This window comes from Muntiacus reevesi, chromosome 8 (genome assembly GCF_963930625.1).
Source record: "Muntiacus reevesi chromosome 8, mMunRee1.1, whole genome shotgun sequence".
NCBI classification, from domain to species: Eukaryota; Metazoa; Chordata; class Mammalia; order Artiodactyla; family Cervidae; genus Muntiacus; species Muntiacus reevesi.
Genome location: NC_089256.1, coordinates 45,317,839 through 45,331,958, shown reverse-complemented (window position 1 = coordinate 45,331,958; position 14,120 = coordinate 45,317,839). Strand labels below are relative to the sequence as shown.

Below are 14,120 nucleotides of genomic sequence, written 5' to 3'. Positions count from 1 at the left end.
CCCTGGTGCCTTTCCTCTGTAGGCTCTTCCAGACCTTTTCTGAGCTGGTTTTTACAAGGGAGATTAGCACCTGGGCTCCATCTAGGATTCTGAGACTCACAGTATCTAATATATCCAGGTGAGTGCCGGGCACACTGGAAGCAATGTACTCTGGGGTCATGACTGTGTCTTTTTTTGACTTAGGGTTGCTTTAACCTCATGACTGTGTGACTAGTTCCTCAGTATTCTTGAGAGCCCTGTTTCTCATGGTGTGTGGAGGTACAATCTGACTGCCTCATTGTGTGAAAAGGTGGATTGGCAGGAATCTTTGTGTATTCTTCCATGCATCCATCCATTCTTTCAAGAAATATCTATTTTAATAACCAAGATATGGAAACAACCTAAGTGTTCACTGATGATGGGTAAAGAAATTGTCACTTATACACACACACACACACACACACACACAGACAGACAGTAGACTATTATTCAGCCACAAAAAAGGAATGAAATCTTGTTATTTGTGACAAACATGGGTGGACCTTGAGGGTATCATGCTAAGTGAAATAAATCAGACAGAGAAAGACAAATACTGTATTATTTCACTTATATGTTGGAATTTAAAAGTAAAAAATAAATAAATAATTAAAAAATCAAGCTCTCAGATACAGAGAACAGACTGATGGCTGCTAGAGGTGGGGTTGGGGTAGGGAGATGGGAGAAATGGTTTATTTAAACTAAAACAAACTAACTTTTTCTTTTGTTTAAATAAATTACATTTAAAAAACTGAAAACTTGAACCCCTTAAAAGAGAAAAAGATCACTTCCAAATTCTGCATTCCATAGCCCTCATATGTGAACAAAAGATAATGTAAAGGAAAGGATATACACATTTCTCCCCATGCCATATTTAGGGTTACTTAAGTGCTGTTCTTATTTGGATTTGATTAGGTAAAGTATCTACAAAGAAAGCTAAATAAATGAAAAATAAATACAAATCAAACAAAAAATTGTTCCTCAGCTGAAAGCCAACGTTAAGAGAGACTAAAACTCCGATGAACAATGTTTATTTTTCCACAAAACTCCTTTCAACATTTTATATACTCGTCAAACCATTAGATTGTAAATTCTATAAATAAATCCCATCATCTTTCAATGAATATTCACCATGAAAATTGCAACTACTGAAAACTGTTAGTATTATTAAAAAGCTACTTTCTATAGATTCAAGCGTATTTGCGGTTTCAATTTCACAGTTTAAAAAAATTATTGAGTACCTACTATACTATGTGCCAGACACTTTGCTAGGTTCTGACAGCACAGTGATGACCTACACTGATATATTCCCTGCCCTCTGTAGAGTTTAATTTGATTAAGTTTATAGAGTTTAGTCTTATATCAATATATAAGTGTAACCTGGTGCTATAAAGAAAAAGCACAGGAATCCGTAAGATACTATAACAGGATGACATAATCTAGTCTGGGAAGGGTTTTTAAGAAAGTGCAACTTAAGTCGAGATCTGAAGAATGAGGTATAGAAGTGGCAAAGAACATTCCAAGCAGAGGGCACAGCAGATGCAAAGACATTGAGGCTAAAGTGTACCTATTATCACTTCTCACTTATGTATTTATTCATTCCACAAATGTAGGACACCCACTGGTCCAGGCATTGTGCTAGGTACTGGGGTTACCATGGTGAATAAGATGCATTCTATGCTCATCACATCAGACCCTTTTGGTATTTTTTTTCCCTTGAGGATGACTGAGCTTGCCATGACCCCTGGGCACTGTGCACAGGGCACACTGCCATCCATTTATAGCCAGGATGTTTTTCTCCAAGTCCAAACTAGTCTCACTTTCCTTTTCCTCTCCATATATGCTGAGGTCCCAGCATGCCTCATAGCAAGCCTAGTTAAATTATAGACTCTGGGGATTGTACCTCTTTCAATAATGTTGTAGGGTCAGAACTCACCTTTTCTCAGTCTGTTCACTCTCTTTCCCCTCCACTTTGATGATTTCTTAAAGAGACAAAAACAACTTCAGAAAACATATTTCCCATAGACACTAAAAGAGGAAAAGTTTGAAGAGGCTCCTAAGTCCTAGGACCCAGAGAGAAATTGTTGTTGCCATGTATGTGGAATAGATGGTTCCTTGATGAAATTTCATGGGGACTGAGAAGGAGCTTCTTTCATCCCCAAAGTAAATACCTTCTTTTGCTCATTGTGCCTTAAGTTCTAACATTGGGGATAGGTTTTACTTACAGCTCTATATTCTTTACTAAAATAAAAATACTACTAAGAGGTGTACCACATATAGTTTAGCAAACATTTAATGATGGAGAAAAAAGTTTCCAGTCCTTTTCTGAAAGTAAGGTTTGGAAGGAGGCGGAAAAGGAAATACTGAATATGTTGACACCCTACTGGGTTATCCAACTGGTGCTACTAAATAATACACAATATTGTATGGACAGGATCAAGTGGGAAATCTCTAGTGAGCTAGACCTCCCAAAGCCTGAGTTACTACTGGCATGGACTTACTACTGATGTAACTTAGGGAGAAAATTTCTCTGGGTTGACAGTTGTGATGGTGTTATTATCCTACTGAGAGCCTTACAGCAGGGGTTGTTAACCCAGGGTCCATGGAGGAATTTAGAGACCACAGCAGTCCTTTCAACAATCCTGATGGTTTTGAACACTTCCTGTCTTTAGCGGTTCTGTTTATGTGTATGTGTCTGAAAATAATCAGCTTTATTGAGATAAAATACAGAGTAAAATCCAATCATTTTCCATACAGATTTTGCTGAGTCTAACAAATGTATGCAGTCACGTAACTACCACTATAACCAAGATATAGAACATTTATATAAGCACAAAGAGTGCCCTCTGGTCCTTTTCAATCAATTTCTTTCTCCCACCCATCCCCTCTAACCACTGATCTGCTTAATGCCACAACAGTTTTTTCTTTATTCTAGGATTTCATGTAAGTACGATCATATAATGTGTAGTCTTTTCGTGCCAAGTATCTTTCACATAGCATAATATTTTTGAAATTTATTCATGCTATTTCATGCTACCAGTAGCCCATTCCTTTTTATAACTCAGAGATATTTCCTTGTATGTATATGCCACCATTTGTTTATCCATTCACCAACTGTAAAAATTCAGCATGTCAGGTTTTCAGTATTATGAAGAAAGTTGCTATTAACACGTGTGTGTATGTGTCTCTGTGTAGACATATGTCTTTTTTCTCATAGACAACTACCTAGGATTGCTGGGTTGTATAGAGGAACATGAGAATTTCATTTGCTTCATATCCTCTCCAACATTTGATATTTACCAGTCTTTCAAATTTTAACCATGTTAGTGGGCATATGGTGGTAGCTCATTATGGTTTGAATTTGGGTTTCCCCAATGACTAATGACATGACTGTGTGACTGTTGCTTATTGGCCACTTGTGTATCTTTTTATGTTAAGTATTTTTTCCAAATCTTTTGCTTTGTGACTTTTGTTATATGAATTATCTTCTTATTGAATAGCATCACATAATTATATATTCTGCCTATAAGTTCTTTATTATATGTATATTTTGCAAGCATTTTGTCATAGTCTGTGACTTGACTTTTCATTTTCTTAGTAAAGTCAAAGGGCAACATTTTTAATTTTGATGAAGTTCAGTTTACTAATCTTATCTTTTTACAATACAATTTGTGCTTACTGTGTCCTAAGATTTGCCTAATCTAAGCTCACAAAATTCTTCTATGTTTTCTTTCAAAAGTCTTTTAATTGTATCTCTTATTTTAGGTTTATAATCCACTTAGAGATATTTTTTGGGTGTCCAGGTCCACAGTTTACCATTTGGATGCCTAACTGACCCAATACAATTGTTGAAAAAACTATCCTTTCAGCATGGAATTAACTTGGCACTTTTGTCAAAATCAGTTGACAAAATCATGTGAGTTTATTTTTTGACCTTCTTTTTTGTTCCATTGGTTGATTTGCCTGTCCTTTCATCAATGTCACACCATCTTGACTCCTGTAGGTGTAAAATAAATCTTGAAATTAGGTAGTATAAGTCTTCCATCTTTGTTCTCACGTTTCATAATTATTTTGGCAATTGTAGATCCTTTGCATTTCCATATGACTTTTAGAATAAGCTTTTTAATTTCTACTAACGAGTCTGCCAGGATTTTGATATTGCATTGAAATCAAATATCAATTTGAGAAGATTTTATCTTAATAGCTAGTCTTCTAAACCATGAGCATTTCATAATTCTCCATTTATTTAGATCTACTTTGATTTCTGTCAGCAATAATGTTTTTTAGTTTTCACTATATATATATAGGTATCTTGTACTTGGTTTTCTTTTAATTTATTCCAAAGCCTTTAATATTATTTGATACTACCTTAACTGGTATTAAAAATTTCAGTGTACAATTGTTTGCTGTTAGTATGTAGAAAACGATTGATTTTGTGTATTGACCTTGTATTCTGTGACTTAGCTACACTCAATCAGTTCTAATAGCTTTTAATGGATTCCTTAGGCTTTTCTATAAACATACTCATCTTACCTGCCAAAACAAGGCAGTTTTACCTCTTTCTTTGCAATATGTGTGCCTTTTATTTCTTTTTCTAGAGTTGTAGCACTGCCTAGGACTTCAGCACAACGTTGAACAAAAGCAGGGAGAGTGACACACTTGCCTTGTTCCTAATCTTAGGTGGAAGCAGTCTTTTATCATTAAATATAATGCTAACAAAAGATTTGGTAGATGTCCTTTAAATTCAATTCAAGAGTATTCCTACTTTTATGGGAGTTTATCTTTCTTTTTAAAAATTATGAATGTGTATTAATTTTCCCAAATGCTTTTTCTGTATCTATTGACACATTTGGTAGGTATGCCCGTGATTTCTCTTTTTAGTTTTTCAATATGTTGAATTTTATTGCTTACTATTTGGATGTTGAACTTACTTTATATTATTAGAATAAATCCCACTTAATCGTGTTGTCTAATATTTTAATACATTGCTAAATTTCATTTGCTAATTTTGTTGAGCATTTTGGCATCTATGTTCACAAGGGCCGTATGTGGTTTTCTTATCTTGTAATGTCTTTTTCTAGTTTTGTTTGGTATTAGGGCTCCCCCTGCCTTCAGAGCAGCCTAGAAACTGACTCCATCCAGTAAGTTGTGGACAGTCACAGGGCTCACCTCATTTTTTCCCTTCTCTTAGGGACTACAGTTTTCTGTAGCCTGTTGTCCAAAGTCTGGAAACAGTTGTCACATATATTTTGTCTGATTCTAGTTGTTTACTGCAGGAGGGCAATTTCTATAGCAGTTAATCCTTCATGGGAGGAAAGAGAAGTCTATGTCTTCTATATAATTTTAAAAGAGCTTTAATTGTTAGAAAAACCTCTTATTTCCTTCTACCTTCTTATAACCTTTGTTATTAAGATGTCCTTTAGAGCCTCAGTTAAGTATGATCTTGCACCCTATGGCAGTTTTCCAATATTTAAAGGCAGCACTTGTGTACTCCTTAAGACTTTTTGTCCTGGCTGAGCATTCTCAGTTATTTCTTATTTGACTGATCTTCCAGATACTTTATAAATCTAGTTAGGTTCTATTTTTGTCAAAGTTTCTCTTAAAAATAACAGTGCTTATAGGTGAATATAGTACTTCAGGATATCTGTACACTAACAAAAATAATTATATTATCCTTTCATACTCATGACAAAATCACCACCATTTTTTAAAAGGCTTGTTTTAAAATGTAAGCAGCAATAAGAAGATGAATTCTAAACTTTTAGAGTTGATTTCAAATTTAGCATTTTGAAGGATAGATATGATGAGGTCTCCTGGTTTCATTTTTTAAGCCCTGTGAAAGTTTCTGTTTAAATGGTTAAAAATGATTTATTTTGGAAACTACATTTGTCCTTTAAGAAATCATTATTGAAAGAGCTGAGACTGTCCCAGATTTGGTGGAGGGGGGCAAGTTGTAAAAACTGGAGGTTGCTAAGCACTATTATAATACAAATTTTAGTCACAGAAGACACAAATGAGGAAGTAAAACTTTAGGAGGAGCTATTTTAGTCTTTCTCCCCAATAGGTAAGCTGACAGGGTAACTTCTGATTGGGAAAAGACAGTAACTGAAGGTTGCAATTTCTCATGCCTTCACTGCCCTATTTGACAAAACCAAAATAGAGAATAGGGATAAGAAACCAGCTAAAACAACCATGGCCTTTCCCTTTTATTCATTTAACAACCTAAAAAGGGTAAATATGTATGGCCAAGGAAGAGAAAAACTGGAATTACCAAATACTGGAAAGGACTTTTGACACTAAGTTAGTTAGTTGGAGAGTTGTGTACCCTGAGAAAAGGAATATTGGATTAGGAGGAAGCTGCATTGTTGGAGAAATTTCTACTCATCAGTAAGCTTGTTTCTCTGTGGATAGGTCATGACTGTTTCCATAGTTATTGGCAGAATTTTGTCCCTTGTGGACTGAGATTCCCATTTCCTTGCTTGCTTTCACGGCCAGCTGAGGACTGTTTCCAGTTTTTAGAGGCCATCCACATTTCTTGGCTCAGGGCCCCTTCCTCTGTCTTCAAGAGCAGCAATGGTGGGTTGAGCTTGTCTCAAGCTTTGGCTCTCTCCTTCCATTTTATCTTTCTAATCCAGATGGGAAAGCTTCTCTGATTCACATGATTAGATTGGGTCTACCTGGATAATCCAGGATAATCCCATCATTTTATACTAATCATATATGAAAAATCTCTTTTTCGATGTAGGATAACTTATTATAGATTCTGGGGTATATGAGATGGATATCTTGTTGGTGGCATTATTCTGCCTATCATGTAGCAAATGCCAAGGGTATCCACAAGCAAGTGCAGACATTGCTAAAGTTATAGAACCCGCTCTTACAGACATCTCATATCCATGTGGCCTGATTCCTTAGTACCTCTCCCTTCTCCAGTGATATCAAGGCTATTCTCTTTGACCAAATTTGCTGGCACAGGTGACTATCTGACCAAATGATGTTTCCTACCAATATTCTCTGTCATATTCTTGAGAGGCTTGTGTATGTACTATGCTCTCCCTTGTGGTTTTCTGCCTTTTAACACTCATATCTCAATGTGACCATCTAAAACGCAACAGATAGCTTCTTGAACATCCTTCCAACACTCTCATGTGTATAGACACATCCCCTTTAACTTCTTTATCTAGTCTCCTGAATTTTTTCTGACTGCTTATTAGGGGAAGAAACATTTTTACTTGCCTTTCCTCCATCCCTTTGCTTTGTTTCATTTGTAAGCTAATTGCATGTGGGTTCTCAGTCACTAAATCATGACCAACTCTTTGTGATCTTATGGACTATAGCTGGCCAGGCTCCTCTGTGGAATTGTTCTCGGACATTTCCTCTGGCAGGGAACCTTCCTGATCCAGGGATCGAACTCGAATCTCCTGCGTCTTCTGCACTGGCAGGTGGATTTTTACCATTGAGCTGTCTGGGAAGCCTGCATAAGCTAATCATTCCATTGGAAAAGCAAATTTAGGAAACATCTTATTTCCAAGCAGAGGGTGCATCTGCACATTTACCTAAATCTAAATGGCAATGAGATTGAGACAGCAATAGAAGTTAAAAACTCTCGCTTTGAAAAGTCAAAGCCTGGACCAACATGATACATCTGTAATCTGACCCTGTGCTGGGAATTTTACACTTTTATATCACAGAAATCTCTCAGTACACCCTGTACTTTGGCAGTTTGAATGGTTCTGCCATATGCTTTGTGTCAATGTATTGAAATTGGATTATCACTTCCAAATTTACTGTTTTTGGAATACAACAGGATGAAATGAATGACTGCTAATGTCATCTATTTATTTTCTTAAAATCTGTACCTGAAATCTTAAGATGCTGACCAGAAGCATTACTTATCTTGTGCTTTTTACCATAAATGAGTGAGGAGGTTTTACCTTAATTATTAGCACCAACCAAACTTTTACTGGAGGCAATTAGTGAGATAAAGTCCAACTTTATCTTACAACATCATCCAAACCAGCCTTAATCACAAACAGGCATGGGATTCTTATAAAGACAGGGACCGCTTTGCTCACATTAAACATAGGACATTTTTACAACAGAAGTCAATGAGGAGGCTACTCAATGCAGTGCTGTTTGCAATAGGAAAGCTATAGGAGCAACCCAAATGTCCAACAGAAAGGACTTAGTTAAATCAATTAAGGTGTATCCACATAATGGAGTATGTTGGAACCATTTTAAATGATGCTACAGAATAATACTTAGTGGCACTAAAAATTATCTTCCAACATTTAGTATAAAACAGTTTGAAAACAGTATATTACATTATCTAAACTGTGAAAAGCAGTCCTCATAGTACTATCCCATTTGTGGAAAAATAACAGATTAACATGTAGAAAAATCTGGAAGATATACACTAAAACGTTGTCTGCATAATCATTTTTTTCTTACTAGTGGAACTTTAGGCAATTTTTATGTTCAGTGTATGTGGTAGTGGATATGTTATGCTTGGTAATCATTAAGAATTAATATGACAGTTTAAAGTCAGTGGGGCATAATTCATCTAACTTACTTCTTAGGAAACCAAGACTTTTAATAGATGAGAAGGAAAATCTTATGGCCACCTAATCCTCCCCTTCTCCCACCAAACATCCTTGCTTGAACACCATCAGGTCCATAATCATGAATGTTTAGGAGAGTTTTCACCCTTTTACTTTGTTGAATTCTCACAGTGACCTCATGAAGTAGGTAAACCAAGAAACAATTAGTTTGTCTGGAAATGAGGAGTACATTTGTAAACCTTAGGTTAGAAACGTTGCCTTTCCTGGAAACCCAGAGCCACCTTATTGGCTCTTACTCCCATCTATATGGGCTCCAGACCCTGGGAGAACCTTTTTCTCCAAAAACTTGCTGACTCTTTGCCGACCTGGGCTCAGCCAGGGAGCTCCAGAAGGCAGCTGATCAGGAAACAGCTGCAAAGTGGCAATCTGCAGAGAGGACAAGCACTGACTCACCACATTCATTAGAGGGGCCAGGCTGCTGCTTCTTCCTTTTCTTTAGTGTTAGAAACACCATCCCACACACAATGACCACTGTTACAAGTACAGCCGCAATCCAGAGGATGTGGTCTGGGACAGGGGGGCTTGGCACAGGTGACTTTGCATCTAGAAATGAACCCAAGTTTGCAATCAGCCAGGAAGGTTGATTATAAAAGTTTTATAATTACTGCTCTTCTCTTTCTTTACATGCCAGCATCTCCTCAGGGCTCTACTGCCAGAGGAGCCTGAAACTCACATGATTTTGGCCATAGAGAATCCCAGTCTCAGGGCCTCAGCAGCTGACTGAGAACCAAGCCAGAAACTCTGATCCATTGCCTGGACTAGCTGTCTTGCCTTCCCTTCCCAGAGGCTGGGATGACAATGACCCTGATCTAGAAGAGGGTCAACTTGGCCCTTGGTTGTGGAATCTGGGCAATGTATGTGCACTGAGGCTCTGAAGGTACAGTCAGCTGGGCAGCATCCTGCTTCCTCAACCCCCTCCATGGTCCTGAATTTTCACTTAGAATAAGTCCTCTGTCCAATGTCATCTGAGTATCAGGCTCCAGACACTTCTCACCCAGACAAACACAACAGCCGCCTCACAGGCCTCCAGTCTCTACATTTATTTGTTTGTCCGCCTGATGTCACAGTGGACTTTCTCAACACAGCTTTCAATATGTCCCACCTACAGTAAACCTTTGATATTTCTTAATGCCCTGAGGAATCAGGGTCAGAATCAGCTCCTGAGAAATCAGGACTTACTTCCTTGTTGATGGATGCCTAAATTTCCAAGAATTTAGTAAAATAGGCTTTGGGAGGGAGAAATAGAGCTGAGTGGCCCATTTTATAGACATTTATGAGAACAGGTCTGGTAGTTAATCTCAAATAACAGGAGACTAGGACCAGTTGACCTCCCATTAGCTTAGGGGCAGCTTGTGGACCCACACTGAGTTCCTGGGACCTTAAGAAAAGGAGTTGTTGGCACTGCAGGTCACATTCAATACTTTTTGAGTCTGTCCCAGTTTAACCTCACTTGAGCCTGTCTGGCATCCCAGTAAAGGAGGGTAATACTTGTTGTCATGGAGGTTGCCACCTTTGGATATCCCAAAAATGTTCCTTGATGTGGGACCTAACCTATCTCTGATCTAGCCAGAGAATAGAGACCCAGAGAGGCAAGCCCCATCTTCCTGAGGTAGCTGGAGCTGAAACACTTCTGAATATGGTGGCAGTGAGGAATGTTTTGGTAGCAGTTGAGAAGCAGCAGAAAGGTGAGCCATGATGAGGCTGTAGTGGTAGAAGGGCCCTGTACCTGTGGGAGTCATGGCAGAGATCTGCAGGGTGTTTCATCTGTGGTGATGGTGGCAGCTTCAAGAAGTTTCTAAATCTCAGGACAGTGTGGGAGAGGCTCCTATCAGCCCAAGAGAGGCTATAGTAGAAGCAACCAAGACAGGTAGAGTGACCATGCCATTTACTTAACTGTTAAGAGTCAGAGGTAATCAGAAGGAAATCAGCATCAGGAGACAGGACTGGCCTACTGGTACAGCTAAGCTGACTGGTGGGGGTGGGCCCCAGGGGCTGTCCATAGGAATGCATGCAAGGGGACTTCCCTGGGGGTACAGTGGTTAAGAATCTGCCTTCCAGTACAAGAAACATGGGTTTGATTCCTGGTCCAGGAAGATTCCACATGCCTCGGAGCAATTAAGCCCATGTGCCATAACTACTGAGTCCCCACTCTAGGGGCCACATGCCACAACTGAAGCCCATGTGCCTAGAGCCCCTGCACTGCAAGGAAGAGTAGCCCCTGCATGCATCAACAAAGACCAAGTGCAACCCAAAATTAAAAAACAACAACAATATATATATATATACAAATATATATATATATATATACATATATATAACTTGGCATCTGGAGGCCAAGTTATATTTAAACAATGAGACACCAGGAGAGAGAGCCATCAAAGCCAGAGGATGGAGCAAGGAACTGGAGGGATACTTAGGAGGGGGCAAACCAAGGGGCCAGAGCTGGAGGTGAGGGGCCAAGGCAAGCAGAAGGCTGATGGGTTGGGGGAAGGGTTGGGATTGGAATAAGCAGTGTTGAAGGCAGTGTGGGTGCAGACCGCCTTTATTTCAGAAGAATTTTTCAGTTACCGCTCCTCAGAAGTGGAGCCTCAAATAGGGACATATTCCAGGGCAAAGCCAGGAATTTAAGATCACAGGCTCCTGTTAGTGGGCACTGCTTAATTTCACCCCTTTCCTCCGGTGGGACTGGTCCCTCACTACACCGTCAGCATACCACAAGCATTTCTGCTTCTGAGTGTTTCCTTGACACATGTGTATGGATGGCCACCACTGCCTGTGCCCACGGCAGGTACTACTAATTGGTTGTGGCCCTCTAACCACCCAAGTCTGGATGCTGTTTCAGAATTTTCAGAAGCCACCACAAGTACCTGTCATCTCTTTACCACACTTATTCAGCCCAGTTATTTCTGTTACGGTAATATAAGATCCCATTTCCTTTAGGAACTTGCCTATCTCTGAATGCCTGTAAATCTTATTGTCAGTCACCCTTGTTTTTAAATTTAGTTGTATATTTCCATAGGATATAATTTAGATTCCAATTCAGTCTTTTTAAATCCAGTTTACCGTGTGTGTACATCATGGGGTTCTGGTTCTATAAGAAGGTTCCTGAGAGCAGAGAGTATGTCTTATACCTTTTGGTTTTCTCCTCTGCCACCAACAATGTCTAGAATGGTCCTGTATTCATAACATGTATGTATGCATGTGTGTGTGTTTTAATGAATGAGAGAATTCTAGCCTGGAGAAATGCTGCATTTTCTGACTTCAAAATCTTCTATCAAAAGACAGCCCAAAACACTAGGTCAGCATCAGAGATAAGAATATGCATCCTTAAATGCTCCATAGGTTCATAGCCTCCTGTACCTTGTAACAGTCAGATGAAACAGGAGCTGTCTGTCTAGGTCCTTCCTTACATTATCCTAAAATGGCCCAGTTGGAGGCTTCCTGGCAAGCAGGGGACATTGGATGATCTGTCTTACCCATCTGTGTATTATACCTGATAAAAAGAAGAGTCTGGGGAAGCAGGCTTACCTATATTGCAAGGTAGGGATAAAATTATCTTCCTTGGCTCAAGTTGCAGGACACAGATGATGCTCACATTTGTTTCAGGAGGGATGGGAAAAGACACGCTGATAGAAACATTATATAGTTCTGTGATATTATTTTGAGATTTCTTCATGACAGCATCATAGGTGATAGTTGAATTTTTAGTTGTTACATTCACATACATCCCCTGAGGTTCTGGGTAACCTTGCATAGATGAGCAGGTCAAATCGATGATGTTAGACTTTTCTGTTTGGTTAGCAATTAGATTTATTTCTGGTTGACTGAAGTTAGCTGAAAGCAGAATAGAGGTACAAAAAAAGAAAGAAAGAAATCAGTTTAAATTTGATGTATCTGGAATGGAATAGCAGATAACTAGGTACCTTGGGAACTCATTGGGAGTACACTTGGCAGCCTTAGGGTGTGTAAATTGTGGGCCTTGACCCATGGTGAGAGCCACATAATGATTCCACATTTATTTTCAGGAATGGAGTTTGGGGCCACCATGCTTCCTGCTTACCCCAATCAAGGTGGTGCTCTCTGAGTCACAGGAGGGCTAGCCCCTTCTGCCAGCCAAATCCTCACTCTCCTTCTCTAATCACTAGGTATTGTGCAGGTTCTACATACTAACTAATAGTTGAGTATATTGTTTCTATAATTTCAGTGATTTGTGTGCTATCTTTACAAGTTTTGCTCTATCAACCCACTACTTAAGCATTCTGCTTGTATTTGATGTGGCAATAGAAGGTATATTGCCTAGGTGTTACCCACTTTAAACCTCATTAACAATAGTTATTCTGAATCTAGTAATTCTGCACCTGGGTATCTATCCAGATAGAGATTTACACGAATGTTTATAGCAGTTCTATTCATAAAAACCCCAAACTGAAAACAGCCCAGTGTCTTCCATGGGTTGAATGGATAAACAAAAATGTTACTATTCATAGTAACAAGGAACAGACTTTTGATACATGTGACAACTTGGATGACTCTCCAAGGCATTATGTTAAATAAAAGAAGCTGGTCTTAAAAGATTACATACTGTATGACTTCATTTATTTGATAGTCACAAAAGATAAGTCTGTAGGAGGCAAAACAGGGGTTATGGGTATAGAGAGGGTATTATTAGAAGGGCATAGCACAGGGAAATTTTTTTTAGGGTGCTGAAAATGATTTGTATCCTATTTATATTGCTGGTTACTGACCTCTGGTGGCTCAGATGATAAAGAATCTGCCTGCAATGCAGGAGACCCAGATTAGGTCCCTGGGTCAGGAAGATCCCCCGGAGAAGGAAATGGCAACCCACTCCAGTATACTTGTCCAGAGAATCCCATGGACAGAAGAGTCTGGTGAGCTACAGGCCAAGGGGTCACAAAGAGTCGAACACAACTGAACGACTAACACTTTTACTTTCTTTGTATTGCTGGTTACATACATCTGTACCTAAGTTCAGATTAATAGAACTATACACCGAGATAAAAATGATTAATTTTATTGTATTTTAATTTTAAAAAATCTGTAGTGTCATTTAGGTTTTTTCAAGGCCTGGAAAAATAGAGGAGCTGGTTTGTCAGCTTTTGAATTGTGTGCCTTGGGTTATTTCCCTCCTGTCTTCTGGGTTCATGATTGGGCAACAAGCAAGTTGTAAGCAACTTGCAGGAGACTGAAGGGAAATCCCCAATTATCCAGCTGTCACCTTGCAAAGAGCTCCAGGCAAAGATTTAGTGGGTGAGAAATCTTGGACTAAAAGAAAAAATGAATGTAAAAGAGATTAGAGACTTATACAGTTCATATAAACTTAATAATGTCTAAATTACCCATGGTTTTCACTTAGCTGCATTACCTTGGCTTAGTTAGCTCTAGCTGGTCCCCAGAGCAGATTCTTACAGATCCTTCAGAAGTAAGCCATAAACAGTACAAAGGATTTTTAGTTCCCTACTCCCA

General features: G+C 38.8%; 1 protein-coding gene and 1 long non-coding RNA gene across 7 annotated transcripts in view; one reads left to right on the top strand and one right to left on the bottom strand.

Moving 5' to 3' along the window:
* Positions 1–190, top strand: part of LOC136173138 (uncharacterized) — a 44,281-nt gene extending 44,091 nt beyond the window's left edge. Inside the window, exon 3 of the long non-coding RNA XR_010664188.1 lies at positions 23–190. This is a non-coding gene — a long non-coding RNA (uncharacterized lncRNA). The remainder of the gene's footprint in view (positions 1–22) is intronic.
* Positions 1–14,120, bottom strand: part of CD86 (CD86 molecule) — a 65,520-nt gene that overhangs the window by 2,937 nt on the left and 48,463 nt on the right. For 3 of the 6 annotated variants that reach the window (XM_065942472.1, XM_065942475.1, XM_065942473.1), the window contains exons 4-6: positions 12,165–12,470; positions 9,030–9,179; positions 1,952–1,997 (exon numbers count right to left, since the gene is read on the bottom strand). In XM_065942472.1, coding sequence (XP_065798544.1) covers positions 1,952–1,997; positions 9,030–9,179; positions 12,165–12,470 — 502 coding nt within the window. The remainder of the gene's footprint in view (positions 1–1,951; positions 1,998–9,029; positions 9,180–12,164; positions 12,471–14,120) is intronic. The other 3 variants (XM_065942476.1, XM_065942474.1, XM_065942477.1) reach the window with 2 other exon arrangements.